General features: G+C 44.0%; 1 protein-coding gene across 1 annotated transcript in view; it reads left to right on the top strand.

Annotated features, from left to right (window-relative positions):
* The window catches only part of RYR2 (ryanodine receptor 2), a 3,071,198-nt gene that overhangs the window by 909,678 nt on the left and 2,143,312 nt on the right, over positions 1-18,208 (top strand). The window contains exon 27 of the mRNA XM_078648003.1: positions 4,219-4,571. Coding sequence (XP_078504129.1) covers positions 4,219-4,571 — 353 coding nt within the window. The remainder of the gene's footprint in view (positions 1-4,218; positions 4,572-18,208) is intronic.

Here is an 18,208-nt window from a genome sequence, read left to right as displayed (position 1 = left end):
CTCAATATAGTTTCCAAACAGCGTAACCTAACCTCAATCGGTTCTAGGAGGATTTTTAGCATTTCAAAAATGTTGTTATTCACCATGTTTAGGCTACTACTGCCCTCGCTACCTCTAGCTTGATTATCATCTTCACCACTTAGATCCAAAATTCCCTCCAAGCTACTATCTAAGACAGTTTCATCTGGTAGACTTAATGGTAAGCCCACTTTTGCCTGAGGCCCTCCCATGATGTCATTGGTATGAGTATGAACAACTAAATTGGTGCTCACATTCGAGGGCATCTGATCCAGATGAATTGGATCCTGATTCTTACCAATATGGGCTTTTTTTTCCTTTTCGAGTGGTAGATTTAATAGACTTTTGTTTAGCCTTCTGTTTAGGGATTGCCCCCTCTTTCCTGCCCCTTTCATTTAAGGCACTAGCTGTAGTTATGTTTTCAGTCTCATTAGCAGCCGGGCCGCTATCCACTAATAAAGAGAGATTAGGGGTTGCCTCCAGGTCTTCCTGGGAGCCTGGCACATTACAGCCCCCTTCCTTGTGTACCATTACAAGAGTGTTCGGAGCAGATACATTATTAGGAGTACGAGCTTGTGCAATATGGCCTAAAGAGGAACGCTTAGCCATAGCTAAATCTTGGGACACCCTTCTGTCCATCAATATAATCCCTTCATCAATAAGAGCGTTAGTGCGGACGATAAAGTCATCTAGGGTACCGGTCAGCTTCTTGACTCCAGCAGCTGCCATGCTTCTGGTCTCAGGGCAGTTCATGACGAGCCCAGATGATATTTCAACAATAAAGCAGGTGAAAGTTTTACCCAGTTACAGTTACCGATCTCGGATTGTCAATGTCCTACAGGCTCACGATGGTATGTATATTCAATATTTAGGCAACTTACAGTTATAATGTCTCGCTGTACCTGGGCTGCTAGCAGTCGGGCAGGGTGTCTGGCCCAGGCCAGGCTCCGCAGGCCTCTGAGGGCCACAGAGGGCCCGCCCTTTGCCCGGGCTTCGCCCCGGGCGTCCCGCTCGCGTCCCGCGACGCGGAGGTTGCCCTGCTTTAATGGGCCCTCGGCGCTGTCGGCGCTGCTTGCTTGCGTCACTCAACGCGCCGCCGCGAGGCCTGCCGGGTATTGTAGTACCCGGAGCGGCGGCGCGGATCTCTAGGGCAGGGTGACTCTTGGCGGTGTCGGCTTCTCCTTGTGCGGCACTCGGCGTGACAAGTGACAGGTAAGTGCTCTCCTGTTGCTCCGGTTGCGGTCTAGTTTTTAAAGCAGTTGATCAGATTATCCTCTTGTTTTTAATTATCAAGTTTTGTCCACTGTGCCACATATCCTGAACTTTCCCATGAATAGTGGTCTCTGTCCTCTGGCCACTCCATCAAGATCACCTACTCTCATATCCATTATTATGTTGAAATACTCTGAGGAATGTTTTGCATACTCAATAGGAGAATATCATTTACCATTACAAGTATGCATAGTGTGTTACTGATTCCTGAAAAAACTGTTAAATGTAATGCCTCTACTTAACCCCTTCGATGCGGATGACAAAGCCAGCTCGTCATGGGCATTACCTGCGCTACACGGATGACGGGCTGGCTTTGTCATAAACAGCGCGATTTTCAAAAATCAGCGCACAGCGGGAAAACGCGGTAGCGCGGTAGCGGTTAATATCTTAAACACCTTGACTATAAACAAACTCATGTATTGCTGGTTGACTCCATATTCAGTCTGCAAGCAATCATCTCTCTGAGTAGAAATCCATATTTCAGCAAGGGTTTTTAATAATTTTCGCTCTCTGGCTCCCAAAAACACCAATCCATTAGGAATACATTTTCTCCCTAAGCACAACATCTGATCAGTTAAAGACTTCTTCCCAACTTTCTTTGATGTGGCGCTGGACTCCTTATGATTTCTCTTCTTTTCTTCAACCTCAGATCTTTAAGTGCACATATATTACTTTATTCCCATTTCCACATGTTTTTGTAACCTGTTATAAATATGTGTAAATGGAGCCTGCCAATTGGTGGCATTTTTAAATTATGTCTCATCTATGAGTTGAAATAGTGCGAAGGAGACTGACCCTGTTTACAGGCAAAAGTTAAGTTGTTGCTTCGGCGCTTTATCTCATTTCACACCTCAATATTCATGCTCAGTTTACTGATGCCAAAGCATGCCAAAGAATTTAAAGGGAACAGTAAAAGGGAATTTGAAAAGATTGGTTTTAAATGTACAGCACTCCCTCATTTCTTCTTGAAAATACTATTGAGGGTTTTATTTACCTATTAAATTTTTGTGAATCATAACCATCAGTAAGACTATGTTAAAGAATATTGTAAAATAACCTCAGGACAAAGTTGGGTAAAATTCATAAACGCAACTATTTGAGTACATTACTACACATACTAAAAAGAAAAATATCCAATGAAATCTATTTTTGTACTCTGAAAAGAAATAAAATAAAGTGGAACATTAATTTGTTTTTATCTGAAAGTATTTCGTTTGATTGCCTCATGTCTTAGTTTATAAATTTGTTTTTAGTGGAATGTCTTTTTGAATTCTATGTATTTTTTGTCTTTTTCTTAATACTGTTGGTGCTTTTCATTAATAAATTTAAGGGCTGAATCAAGGGATGATGACCATGTGAGTTCCAAAGGACAGGGCCCTTGTGCAAATAAACAACACCTACTCAAAACAAAATTCAAAGTTAAAACCAATACATTTTTATGCAAAATTAAGAGTCATTACAGAAGACAAAAAGTAGTTAGATTCAAATCAGCATCAATAATGCATAAAAATAAAGTCAAGTGTGAAAGCTCATAACATGAGGGAATTTTCCAGAAACAAAATATTGCTCAGCAAGCAACTAGCATAATTCCATTTACTTTAGAAGACAAGGGAGACTCCTAAATATAAATCAGCAGAACGTCTAACGTGGAGACTTCTTAGTTCAAAAAGGAATACTCTATAAAGTTAAAATACAATCCAGCACAAACACTGTTCAGTATGAAAAGCAAACAAGTGTATGGCACGCATCCCAGAAAGAGCACATTTTATAAGTTTAAGACAGTAAATAAACACACCCTCGATATGTTGTGAAATAAAGTAATAATGACAAAAAACAATTACTTTTCATAAACACATGCTACATAAAATAAGTAACATTTGGGACGCCTATTTTGCTTACATAATAAGAAGGAAATAGTTTTGCAACACTTAACATTAATAATTAATTTACAAAATATATACAACATTGAACAGGCCTAGTTAAAAGACCTTGAATATTGTACCATATAAGAACATCCCAACATTGCTTCCTCCTAAGGCACACACGTAAATCCAACGTGCAATCGTGCAATTTTAAAAGCCGAGCTTTCTTCAGCAACTTTTAAAATGGATGTCAGTGGAAGCAAGCTGAGGCCCTGTAATTTTATTTTGAGGCCTAGTTATGCTAACTTAAACACGCATAATAAAGGTAATTTTCTAATTAATAAAAACCCCTTCATAATATTATGGAAGAAGATTTTTTATGTGGTATGTTTCTTTTTTCTCCTTAATATTTTTTTTCTGGTTATTTGTGATTCTGCGTACTGCAATGTAGAATTGAGGAGTGATGTAAATATACAAAGATTTGGTAGGCAATAATGTCTGTTTTTCTACACCTATAAGTTAGATAAAATGACACTTACCAGACACACATTAGAGTATCACAGATATGTCTAACACTCAACAAAACTGAAGATCAATTATTCCTCTCAGTGCTAAGTTTCCACTATGGGAATGAAATACACAGAATATCTAATTGTTTCACCTTTCAAAAGAGAGAAATATCAGCAGTATGAAAATGCTAAGGTTAAATTGATCACATGTTTCTTTTTGTTAAACAGAACTTCCCCCTTAGAGGGTATAGTTACTGGAAACATTCTTAAATAGCAAGCAATTATCAATACCAATTCCCAGTTTGGCATTGAAGCATTAGGAAAGGCAAAAGGGTGTTCAAGAGCAGCAAGTCACATGATCATCAGTGTCCAATAACATTCATATTCACACCTGGTTTTAAAAGAAAGCATTGTTAATGTTGATGATGTGTCATGATTAACACATTTTCCTATTAATGTTAATCTAACATTGAATTGAAAAATCATGAAATCGTGGAACTTTATTGCTGAACAAGGGATCCACATTCATGCCTGTTTCTTTTTCTCAAAATCTACAGGTCACAAGGATCGATGGCACCATTGACAGTTCTCCATGCTTGAAAGTCACACAAAAGTCCTTTGGTGCACAGAACAGCAACAATGACATCATGTTTTATCGTCTGAGTATGCCTATTGAATGTGCAGAGGTTTACTCGAAAATTAACCCAGCAGGCCTGCCAGCCACTTCTCTTTACCTCCCGAAGAATGAGCTGGATGACTTCGATGTTGAATCGGATTTCGAGGTTCTGATGAAGACAGCTCATGGTCATCTGGTGCCTGAGAGAGCAGAGAAAGAAAAAGAAACACCAAAACCTGAACTTAATAATCACAAAGATTACACTCAAGAGAAGCCTTCCCGCTTAAAACAAAGGCAAGCCATGAGATCTTAGTGTTAATATTGTGAAGTGTCAATACATAGGGCTAGATTTGCAAAGTTTCCGCCAAACATATACAATGTGCTTTTTGTGCATCACAGAAGGGAGACAGGTGCATGAAAGCAAGCAGGTTCTTTGTTCACAAATGGCATCTGTATATTTTAGGAGGGCATGGTATTATGCATTAGTCTCTAGAATCTTGACCTATTATGAGTAAAACATATTGCGCATAAGCCTAATACTTCTAAATTCATTGACTTCCAAGAGACATGTGGGTGGGGAAGCCCACAGGCCTCCCTACATGTGGTGGAGACATTGGATTTCTCTGGTGATGTCTAAAAGGGGGAGTTTACGTTGGACTTTGAATGGCTCACAATATAAAAAAACAGAATTATCCAGCCATTTAGGTTTTTCTGTATTTTTTTCCAGCTTTAAAAGTTGGACTTTAACACCTGACGGCCATTATTTCCCAGTGCTCCTCTGGCTGTTATCTGACATATATTAAACGAAAGAAAGACAAATATTACTTACCAACTTCATGTGCAAACAATTATCAAAACCAAACACATAATGCTACAGAATACATATAATCACCGTAAACCGTATACTATTAAATGAAGGATTGGATTCCTTCACACATGATTTTTTTTTTTTGTATCAGAGTCCCCAAGCTTTTGGAACTGGTGGAATGTCTCACAATAGACTAAGCTTCTGATAGATGAAATTAATCTAGTTGATTATCTTCAGATTTTTTGCTGTTCTCTAGAAATCACAAAAGTTTCCATTACACAACCTTCCTCAAACTCAGACCCAAGTTTAATTACCCTATAACCATGGGTACTGGAAGTAGGGGCGCAGGAGAAGATGCATCACCCCAGAATAACCTTGCAGGAGGCCAGGTGAAGAATGAACAAGAAAGAGGTCTTTAAGTTGATTTATCTTTTTGCATTTGTTATGCATTCAAACACATAGGTCAAATGTCAATCAATACATTCTAGAAAATTGCTGCTTATTCAATTTTTTTTAGTGATGGCAGTTCCCAGTCTAAAAATTGTTCCAGCACCTTTGTTTATAACTACACAATTTAACTTTATAAACATGGCCTTTTCCGTTCGTTGATTTAGCACCAAGAGACCACTTTGGTGTTAAGTTTTCGATACAACCTACTAGCCTACTAGAACATGTAGGAGTACATTTCCAAGTGTAGATTTACTTACTTTTTAATTTATCTTTATTAAATATTTTATCTCTTGAGAACAAGCCAGTGACTGAAAAAGAAGGCTCATGCAATGATAATGCTTTGTTTTTAGTTTATTTCTGCAAAATTATATAGGGCCAAACCCCAAAAGGTGTCTGAGCACTTTACATGACAACAGTTACATAAGTATGCACATAGCTTACAAGAGAACAATTAGATAGGTTCCATTGTGTAAAGGCAATACAGACTCTAACATCAGGAAAACATGTCTTCCGCATGAATATATTTCCACTGAATGATATAGTCTGTGCTGTGTATGTGTATATATATATGTGTGTATTTATATATATATAAATATTTATATATTGAACCCGTGAATTCCCATCCTCTTTTTGACACAATTATTGCATGTGTACGTGAGTTCGCCCACACGAATGGAGCACACACCTTCTCAGAGTTCAGCAGCTCTGGTGGGACCTTTGAAACAAATATATATGTACACACACACACACACATAAATAAATATATATATATATATATGTATATATATCGCATACAGGAAAAAGGGAATGTCTGCACTCTCCAGTTAGCCGAAGTGGAATTTTTATTACATAGGGTAACGCGTTTTAACAGCCAACGCTGTCTTGTGTGCCCCCGGGGACCACCACCCCCCCGGGGCTTTGAAAATGCTGGGATTGAAGAGGAATTAATTCCCCAACTTAAAATGCTCCACAGGGCGTGTTTGCACACATGTCACCTCAGGCCCGGCCGCCTTCCTTCACTATTGTGCCTTCGAAACGCGTCAGGATGTATATGATGAATCAGGACAATTAATGGACTTCTTTCCTGTGTCTCCAAGCTATACAAGCATGCTGTTAGGAGAATAAAGCTTCTGACCTGAATCCCCGTGAGTGTGGCTTGTGTTTTTACACGCGAGCCTTCATACATTGAATGGTCCCATCACCATTCGTTGCCGCACCCGCCATGGAAGAGTGCATGAGCGCCTTGATGGGAAAGTGAGCCCCGCAGCAGAAACTGCATACGCTTAGCACCGCCAAGCGACGACCTGGGAGGAGTCGACAAACGGCAAGCATACAGGTTGTTGGGAGTGTGGCTATATATCCGTCTCCTGCTCCATCACCGCGACGCTGCCTGGCTGGCGAGGGGATTCTAGGCAATTGTTCTCGACTACAGCCGAGGACCCGAAAAAAGACACAATATGCGAAAAAGATTAAGGGCAGGAATACAAGTACCACCAGGCACTGCGGCAATAGTCCAGCCTATCCAGAGGCGTGTCATCAAATTGGCAATAGATCAGCCTATCCAGAGGCGTGTCATCAAATTAAAAGAAAGGTGTATCCGGCCTCCTTCCTGCAATCAGTTCGTCTTCCTTTGAAGAAGAAGGCATGAGCCAACGAAACGCGTCAGGATGTATATGACGAACCAGGACAATTAATGGACTTCTTTCCTGTGTCTCCAAGCTATACAAGCATGCTGTTAGGAGAATAAAGCTTCTGACCTGAATCCCCGTGAGTGTGGCTTGTGTTTTTACACGCGAGCCTTCATATATATATATATGTGTATTTATATATATATAAATATTTATATAATGAACCCGTGAATTCCCATCCTCTTTTTGACACAATCATTGCATGTGTACGTGAGTTCGCCCACACGAATGGAGCACACACCTTCACAGAGTTCAGCAGCTCTGGTGGGACCTTTGAAACAAATATATATGTACACACACACACATAAATATATATATATATATGTATATATATCGCATACAGGAAAAAGGGAATGTCCGCACTCTCGGGTTAGCCGAAGTGGAATTTTTATTACATAGGGTAACGCGTTTTAACAGCCAACGCTGTCTTGTGTGCCCCCGGGGACCACCACCCCCCCCCGGGGCTTTGAAAATGCTGGGATTGAAGAGGAATTACTTCCCCAACTTAAAATGCTCCACAGGGCGTGTTTGCACACATGTCACCTCAGGCCCCGCCGCCTTCCTTCACTATTGTGCAAACCCGCCCCCTGGCTAGTTGTAAGTTGGGGAATTAATTCCCCTTCAATACTGAGGGTCCCAGAGGGCCAGCTAGCCCACCAGGTATCTCCAGTATGTGCCAGGGAGCTGCGTTGCAGACAGGTGTTAAGAGACCACGGCCCTTTTTACACCTCTCTGCAACGCAGCTCTGTGGCTCTTACTGGGGGTACCTAGTGGGCTAGTTTGACCCTAGGGACCATTAGGATTCAAGGGGACTTAATTTCCCAACTTAGAATGGATACGGGGCGCGTTTACACATAGGTGAAGGAAGGGGAAGGGGGCTGGAGGTGGCCTGTTTTAAGTTGGGGAAATAATTACCCTTCAATCGTGAGGGCCCCTGGGGGTTAACTAGTCCACCAGGTGCTTCCAATAAGCGCCACTGCGCTGCATTGCAGAGAGGTGGTCTAGGCTGTGCCCCTTTTTACATCTATCTGCAACACAGCTCTGTGGCGCTTACTTGAGGTACCTATTGGGCTAGTTGGACCCTAGGATCCCTCAGGACTCAAGGGAACTTAATATTCCAACTTAAAACTACCACAGGGCGCGTTTACACAGTGGGGAGGGGGCACGGCCTTAGGTGATGTGTGCAAACACACCTTGTGGCACGTTTTAAGTTGGGGAAATAATTCCCCTTCAATCCTGAGGGCCCCTGGGGGCCAACTTGCTCACCAGGTGCTTCCAGTAAGCGCCACTGTGCTGCGTTGCAGAGAGGTTGACTAGACCGTGCCCCTTTTAACATCTCTCTGCAGCGCAGCTCTGTGGCGCTTATTGGAGGTACCTAGTGGGCTAGTTGGACCCTAGGGACCCTCAGGATTCAAGGGGACTTAATCTTCCAACTTAAAATGGCCACAGAGCGTGTTTGCACAGTGGTGAAAGGAGGGGACAGGGGCCAGAGGTGACGTGTGCAAACATGCCCTGTGGCTCGTTTTAAGAGGTAGTTTTAATCCCCCTGCCCTATTATATACTAGGGGCTTACAGAGGAGGTCATGCTAATCCCAGGGAGACGCCAACACATAGTGTTTCCTAGTGTATGTAGGTGGTTTCACTGTATTCTAAGTGTCTTTTAACATAGCACTGGCTCTAGGACTGGTTGGTCAGACTCAGTTACCACCAGTATCCGTCTGAAAAAGTTGAGGGTACAGGATGATTTTGCAACAAGGCTTCTTTCTACTCTTCTGTTTGTTCTTTCTGCACGCTTTCCTTCTTGCTGCACTTTTCTTAGTCTTTCAGGACTTCTGTTGCTTCTTTCTGCATTTTCTTTCTCTGCGTTTTTCCTTCTTTCTTCACATGTCCTATCTCTGTAGGGATAGTTAGAAATTAGCATTTAAAACACCTTTTGAATTCACTGAAAAAAACATAGGTTTCAGGCACGTTATAGGTAGGAATTAGCATTTAAAAAAACCTTATAAATTCACTGAAAAAAACATAGGTTTTAGGGGCGTTATAGTTAGCTGGACATTTCACTTGTACAAAACCATTGAAATTCCCCCATTATAGTTAGTTCAGCTAACTATAACTCATGCGCCTGCAATGCACTGCTGATGATGTCACATATTACATCACTCATGACATGGTCTGTGACATCACTAATGACATCACTGATGACATCTCAAATGACATCACTGATGACATCACTGATTACATCATCCTTGTGATAGAGTGGCAGACCTCCTCTCACCCTAATATAACCTTTGATACACACATACAAACATAGAAACAAAATTTTTCAAAACAATGGACATACCAATACCAGTTACAACAACCTATCAACCTATTCAGTAATTCTAAGATCTACATACACATCCACTCATTCACCAACAGTCCTATATAGTCACTCATACATGTACTCAGTCATCATATGTACTCAAACACCTATGCATTCTGTTACACACAGCCACTCATCCATAGAGTTACTCACACATATAGTCACTCATGCTAATAAAGAATCAAAGATCCATTTACTTGCATATACAGTTATACACACACCACCACACTTAATTCGAGAGAAACGTACACATACTTATTCTTTTGAACAATCACTTATAGGAACACATACTTATTCATACAGGATCTTTTCCAATCTCTCACTCTCACATATATTCACTTATATACACCAATACTCACATATACTAGTTTAAAACATATCTAGTTACTTATAAAGACACTATTGAGACAGTCATTCACTCACTAACACACCCATACACACACTCGTCCACCCATACATGTCCTGCACACATACTGTCTTCAACACATACAAATAGTGACTCACTCATTCATGCATGTATGCACTAATACCCCCCACTGAACCATACAGACACTCAGACACTCATACTGATACTCAAAAAACAACTAATAACCCATATAGACACTCATGTTGCTACTCACTAACCCATGCAGCCACTTATACGCAAAGTGAGAGACTGATACAGATATTTACATATTTAAACATTACTCACTAACCCATGTATTCACTAAGATACACTTAATCAGTCAGTCATACAATCAATTTTTCAAAAGAAAATCATCCATTTAGACACTTATACCCATTTATTCTTCCATCGACCTTGAGCTATACATATATAAAACATATTTAATTTTCAGAAAAAAAACACATTCACTGGATGATGACATGAGTGATGTCATTTGAGATGTCATCAGTGATTTCATGAGTGATGTCACTGTGAAATGTCCAGCTAACTATAACGCCCCTGAAACCTATAGTTATATATATTTCTCCAGTATTAGGGGTGTCTTTCATAGATTCACATGCTTGAATATTCCCCGTCTTCGAAGTGGGAGTCCCACGGTACATAAAAATAGCAATATTGCTAATATAACATAAATGATAATATCATAGAGTAATAAAAATAGAGATAATACACTGTAAAACCTCTAAATGGTAACTTCCATAGGAAGACATTACAAGAGAAAAAACTCATTTGTAACATATCAGTGTCATTATGTTGGTCCAAACTGCAGCCAATCAGGCTCAAGCACCCTCTAGAACCTTCTCCTCAGAAGCTCAAGCCCTCAGATTTTCTACCGCACGTCGTGTGAAGGGAGTCTCCCTGAGCTCTGCTCAGTTTTCTTCAGAGTTTGTCTCTTCAACTTATTTTTTCCAGAATGTCAAGTAAGAAGTCTTTGTTTCGAGCTTGCTCTTCATGTGGGAAACTACGGTTGTTTGAGAAGGACCCCCACCAAAAGTGTATTTACTGCCTGTACCCTGACCACAAGGTGGATGAATGTAAATTCTGTAGAGCTCTTCCTTCTAAGACTCTCAGAGACAGGGAAGGTCGTCTTCTTATATGGTTGAAGCGCCTCCAAGATAAAGAAGATGTTCTGTCAGACGCAGTAAGTCTTCAGTCAGGCTGTTCCACTGTCCCTTCCAAGCGTGGGAGTGTTCAAGACTTGCCTTCTCCTTTTCTTCAGAAAAAGAAAAAGCTGGCTTTGCCTGTGGCACAATCTTCAAGTTCTATGCCTTCTGTGTCAACGCCCACGAGACCTGGCTCTCAGGCGTCTTGTCCAGGCTCTATCAGTATTCTGACAGTCTTGACTCCCAGGTCGTCGACGGGCTCGTCGACGACCGTTCCGTCCACAAGATTGGCTTTGATGTCTTCGTCGACGACCTCTGTGACGACGACGTCTGCTTCCTCGTCGTCGACGACGGTGATGTCGACGTCCTCGGCGTCGACGAGAGCTACTACAATCCCGTCGACGATCCCTATTGTCTCGTCGGCGACGAAGTTGCCGTCGACGAAGAAAACCTCTTCGACGTCGAAGGATTCATCGTCGACGAAGGTCCCGTCGACGTCAGCCTCTCCGTCGACCACCTCGTCGACATCGACATCGTCGACGAAGAAGGCAACGATGGTTTCGACGACGAGAGCCCCGTCGACGTCGAGTGCTCCGTCGACCAGCTCCACGACGACGGCGTCGTCGTCGAAGAAAGCGACACCGGTTCCATCGACGAAGGTACCGTCGACGAAGGTACCGTCGACGACGGTGCCGTCGACGACATTATCGTCGACGAAGATACCGTCGACGAAGACACCGTCGACGAGGCTGCCGTCTCCTCAGATCCCAGCAAAGAAGACTCCGTCGACGCACGTTCCGTCGACGACGATACCGTCGACGACGAATCCCTCAGTGGGCCCTACCTCGTCGACGATGGCGATTTCCTCAGCGGCATGTTCAGGATCCTCGTCAGGATTGGGTTCTTTTGCCACCATGCCTCTGGTACCACTGCCTTCCTTGACCTCTGGCAGGGATTCTTCTCTGCAGTTGCCACCTCCTGATCTCCAATTACCCTCACCTTTGATGGCAACTGATCACGAGACTGGATCTATGGGGGACGATGATGACGATGAAGCTCACAGTCCATCGGAGTTAATCATAAAATGTCAAGACTCCAGTTCTGACCAGGAGGAGGTGGAGGAAGTGGTCCAACCGGATGACCAATTGGTCCAGTTTCCTATGGCATCTTTCCCAGTTTCTTTGTTTTCAAACCTCCAGCATATGCTGGATGACTACAACCGAAGGTTTCCGCCTACCCCTCAGGGTACTCCAAGCCACGCTCCTGCGGAGGACTCCGGCCCTGCCACCCATCCGCAGTCTTTGGAGCAGCCTGCTTTGCCAGAGCTTCCCCGCCCTCACCCCCCTCTTATTCCGCAACCTGGTGCGCACGGGGTGGATGAGTCGGACAGTGAAGAAGGAGAATTACACCAGGATACTGACGATGAGCAAGATCCAGATATGGTGGATTACGACGACTATCGGATACAGACACCTTCTCCGCAACAGCCAGAGGCAGGTGATTCGCCTTCCATTGATACAGCAAGCTTCCATGTGCTGATGAATAAAGCGGCGGACCGCTTTAAATTGCCAAGAGAACAGCGGCAAGAAGATTGCTTTCTCTACGATTTCAAAAACAAACCATACAAACAAATTCACACCATACCAATCATAGAATTTGTATGGAAAGAAGGGATGAGGATTATGAATTCTCCAAACTCCTTGCCGGCACAAGTCCCTCGCCTGGAAAGGAAGTACAAGGCTCCTGCAGGTTCTCCTGCTTGTTTGCTGTCGCATCCCAAACCAGACTCGGTTGTCACACAGGCGGCACAGCGACGATCCCGCAATCCGGCGACTCCTCTCACTACTCCACCGGATAGAGAGGGTCGACGTTTGGACGCCATTGGGAAGAAATTTTCCACCATGTCCTCTACGTCTGTACGCGCTGGAAATGCATTGGCCATTCTAGGTCGTTTCGACAGGCAAATGTGGTCTGACATTTCCGCATTCGTTTCACTAATTCCAGAAGCGTCCAGAGCGGAAGCCCAGCAAGTTCTCCAGGATGGCATGAGGGCGTCAGAGGAAATGATTGACTGTGCGATTGATGTGGCGAGTACGGGATTTCGCATCCTCGCCAGTGCTGCGGCTCTCCGCCGCCAGGGCTGGCTTAAATCCACTTCTTTCCGACAAGAAGTCCAGTCGAAGATACTCGACATGCCCTATGACGGTGAATCTCTTTTTGGCGCTCACATTGACGAGGCGCTTGAGTCAATTAAAAAGGACACCGATACAGCAAAATCGCTAGTCTCTTTACAATTTAAGAAGCAGCCCTTTCGTGGCGCCCGTGGAAGAGGTTCGTCTTCCACAACTTTTCGAGGAGGACACACTCAGTACCGCCAATTCAACCAAGGCAATCAACGTTACTCCTCCCAGCAGTCTACTCGCCAAAATCAGTCAAGACCCTATAAAGGAAAACCTACTTATAGGGGTGCCAACAACAAACGCCAGTGACTCTCATGTCACACAAGGAGTTGGAGGGAGAATCTCGCAGTTTTATTCCCAATGGTCTCTGATAACATCGGACCAATGGGTATTGGACATTGTTCGCAAGGGTCATGCCTTGGAGTTCACAGAGATTCCTCCTCATTCTCCGCCATCAGGCCCGCCACCTCCCCATTTGCTAGAATTGCAACATCAAGTTCGTCTTCTCATACTAAAAGGTGCAGTCGAAGTGGTTCCTATATCACAACAAGGGACAGGTTTCTACTCACGTTTTTTCCTCATTGCCAAGAAGACGGGAGAGTGGCGGCCTATACTGGATTTGAGGGCGCTCAATTTCTTTCTAAAACAGCAGTCTTTCCGCATGCTCACATTGTCAGAAGTCTTGCGGCTTCTCTGCAGCGGAGATTTTCTGTCCACGATAGATCTGCAAGACGCCTATTTTCATGTGCCGATTCTGCAACAACATCGCCAATTCCTGAGGTTCAAGGTGGGCACTGTCCATTACCAATTCAAGGTGCTGCCTTTCGGCCTGCGTTCAGCGCCTCGTGTTTTCACGAAGGTCCTGGCCCCAGTCATGGCTTATCTACGTCTTCAAGGAGTGCAGATTTTTCCTTATCTGGACGATTGCCTCCTGAAATCTCCGTCTCCTCTTCAGCTGGCTCACGACACAAGTCTCTGCCTGCGGACTTTCGAGTCACTGGGGTTGACCATCAACGTGGACAAGTCACACTTAACACCATCACAAAGGAGGAACTTCCTGGGTGCCATTCTCGACACGGAATTATCAAAAGCCTTCGTTTCCCAAGAACGACAGGTGAAAATAGTACGTCTGGTCACCCTCATCCGTTCAAAACAGTCAGTTTCTGTGCGCATGTTGAAGTCCTTTCTGGGGATGGCGTCGTCCTGCATCGCTCTACTCCCGAATTGCAGGCTCCGCACTCGCCCTATTCAGGAGGAACTAGACCTGCAATGGCGCCAAGTGTCAGGATCCTTCAACGATCTAGTGAGAGTCTCGTCTCGCATGAAAGACAGTCTCCTTTGGTGGAGAGAACCATCCAACCTAAACGAAGGAGTTTCCTTTCTGGCCCTTCCTCCGGATCTAACACTGACCACAGATGCATCCATGGAGGGTTGGGGAGCTCATCTCCTAGACCTTTCAATCAAAGGAAAGTGGACTCCGTCACAACGAACATGGCATATCAACAGATTGGAGCTGCTGGCGATCTTCCTTGCTCTCAGATCTTTTCTGCCAGTAGTGCAAGGAGAGTCCGTGCTGGTTCAAACGGACAACACAACCAGCATGCACTACATGAACAAACAGGGCGGCACAAGATCTCAGCCCTTGTCTCGGCTAGCTCAGAAGATCTGGAACTGGGCTCTTCGCCATCGAATCTCCCTGACGGCGGTCCATCTGCCGGGGGTTTCAAACATACTAGCGGATTCGTTGAGCAGGTCCACATCATCGACCCACGAGTGGGAGCTTCATCGAGAGACTCTGGACATGGTGTTCCGCCGATGGGGTCGTCCCCTGATGGACCTTTTTGCCACTCCACTGAATCGGAAGTGCCCCGCCTTTGCGAGCTGGCATCCTCATCCGGGGTCCAGCGGCAACGCCCTTCTCATGGACTGGAGCGGCCTGTTCGCCTATGCATTTCCTCCCATACCATTGGTGCCGAGGACGTTGTGGAAGATGCGCAGGCAACCCTGCCACGTGATACTGATCGCACCTCGTTGGCCCAGACAGGCTTGGTTCTCAGAACTTCTTCTGTTGTCCCAATGCACGCCCATTCGTCTACATCCACGTCCGGACCTTCTGTCCATGGACGAGGGCCAAGTCTGCCATCCAGACCCGACCACTCTTCAGTTATGGGCATGGAACCTGAATACCTCGAATTCGCGAACTTAGAGATGCCCCAAGAATGCAGAGAGATTCTAGCTTCTGCTAGAGCTTCCTCAACTGTTCAAACGTACAAACTAAAGTGGAAACGGTTTTGCCATTGGTGCGCAGAAGCAAATGTCCATCCACTCACTTCTGCCCCGGAACAGCTGTTGCCTTTCTTTCTAAGCCTTGCTCAGTCTGGCCTCTCTCATGCCACCTTGAGGGTCTTTCTGGCAGCTATTTCACGTTTCAGGCATGATGGCTCAACCTCTCTCTGCTCATCCAGAATTATCAGACAATTCTTTAAAGGTCTCTTCAGGAAGTTTCCTCCTATCAGACGCCCGCCTCCGGCATGGCAACTCAACGTGGTATTGTCACAGCTCATGAAGCCTCCTTTTGAGCCAATCCACAGAGCAGACAACAAATTTCTTACCTGGAAGGTCGTTTTGCTTTTGGCCTTAACATCTTCTCGCCGTGTGAGCGATCTTCATGCTTTCACAATCAAGACTTCTTATTTGCAATTCAAAACCGATGGAGTATCTCTTCGTACCAATCCCTCTTTTTTGCCAAAAGTGCCTACAGATTTCCATCTGAACGAACCTGTCTTCTTGAAGACTTTCTTCCCGAATCCACAGTCACCGGCAGAACAACGCCTTCATTCCTTAGACATCAGTCGTTGTCTAAAGTTTTACATTTCAAGAACTGCCCCTTTCCGCAAATCAGATCAACTTTTTGTAGCATATGGAAGAATACGAAGGGGACATTCAGTGACAAAACAAACACTTGCAAGATGGCTCTCAGCAGCCATATCCTACTGTCACCAACAAGCTGGCAAGCCTTTACAGTGTCCTGTGAAGGCACATTCGACGAGAGCGATGGCGTCTTCCACCGCCTTGTTTGCCGGAGTGCCTCTACACCAGATTTGCCGGGCGGCAACGTGGTCGAATAGGCACACCTTTACCAGACATTACTGTTTGGATTCCATCAATGAGGCGGATACCGCAGTGGGGCAAGCAGTGCTTCGCCATCTCTTTAAATAAGGTGAGCCTCTGTTCCCTCCTCCTTTTTCTTCTGTGATTGCTATATGCTTTTAAGCTATGTGTTTACTTCTTGTGAAGATGCTTGCAATCCCAGTGCTAAGGAGTTACTGCTATCTATTCTATTCAAGCATGTGAATCTATGAAAGACACCCCTAATACTGGAGAAGAACTATCGTTACTTACCTGTAAACAGGTGGTTCTCCAGTATTGGTGTCTTTCATAGATTCACATGCGACCCACCCTTCCTCCCCTCAGAGGCTCTCTTCTCCTCATACGCTATTATTACTAGTGCTACGAAAATCTGAGGGCTTGAGCTTCTGAGGAGTAGGTTCTAGAGGGTGCTTGAGCCTGATTGGCTGCAGTTTGGACCAACATAATGACACTGATATGTTACAAATGAGTTTTTTCTCTTGTAATGTCTTCCTATGGAAGTTACCATTTAGAGGTTTTACAGTGTATTATCTCTATTTTTATTACTCTATGATATTATCATTTATGTTATATTAGCAATATTGCTATTTTTATGTACCGTGGGACTCCCACTTCGACGACGGGGAATATTCAAGCATGTGAATCTATGAAAGACACCAATACTGGAGAACCACCTGTTTACAGGTAAGTAACGATAGTTCATATGTGATAGAAAATATTCTATCTTCCCCCAATTTGTGCCCATATGGGCTGCCACTTGTTTGTTGAGGGAGTAATTAATAACTGTTGTTAGAGTGCCGCTTTCACTTTTGTGCACCATTAGAGTCCTTGCGTGCCTCCTCCCAGGAATGTGCTTTTAAAATCCTAAGTTTCCCCTTGCCTGCCGCAGATGTTCTAACCTTAAATCCTTGGATCATGTGCATAGGTATTTGGCCCATTGGCTATGCAACCTCAGATTTAATAATCCTCGACTGAAAGTCAACACCATATATATCAAGTCACTTCAGCTGCGGCAGTTCTGGCAGCTTAAATGTGTTTCAAAGGTTCCATCGGAGCTGCCGAACTCTGTGAAGACGGGTGCTCCATTCTTGAGGGCGGACTCACGTACACATGCAATAATGCCTTCAAAAAGAGGATGGGCACTCATGGGGTCAATTCCAAAAGACTTATTGTTCCTGCAAACAGACCGGGTTTGGCAAAGCTGCCTTTATCAATGTTTGCTTTGATAAAAACAACCCATCGGCAAAGATGTTTAAATGCTCCCAGTTACACTCCCATTGGAGAATAAAGAGTGGACATAGAGGAAGGGCTGGGCCGTCCAAGTTGAATCCTCTATTTACGGCCGCTTCTTTGTCCACTCTTTATTTTCCGATCCAGTGTTAACACTGTTTACTCTATGGAGAGAGTTTACACTGTATCACACTGTTTGCAGACAGTGAAACTCTCATGAGAAATACACCACATAATATTAAAAGGTATCTACTAAGAACACTCTATGGAAAACTTGTCCAAAGAGTGACTATTAACTAAAAATAACCAAACTCTGAAGGTGCTAAAGACCATACTACCTGAAGCCTTCATACCATGATGACAACATCATAGATAACCCATCTTCGGAAGGAAAACAAGCACATGTACATAGGTCAGTCCCTGGTGCACACAGTGGTGCACACAGTATTCTATGGCCGTAATTCCGATGACCCAAGCTGGCTTTCAGTCTGACTATTCTGAGACCGATAATATTG

Source organism: Lissotriton helveticus, chromosome 6, assembly GCF_964261635.1.
Source record: "Lissotriton helveticus chromosome 6, aLisHel1.1, whole genome shotgun sequence".
In the NCBI taxonomy this organism is placed as follows: domain Eukaryota; kingdom Metazoa; phylum Chordata; class Amphibia; order Caudata; family Salamandridae; genus Lissotriton; species Lissotriton helveticus.
The sequence above is the reverse complement of the archived record's forward strand: the minus strand, read 5'-3'. Positions and strand labels throughout refer to the sequence as shown.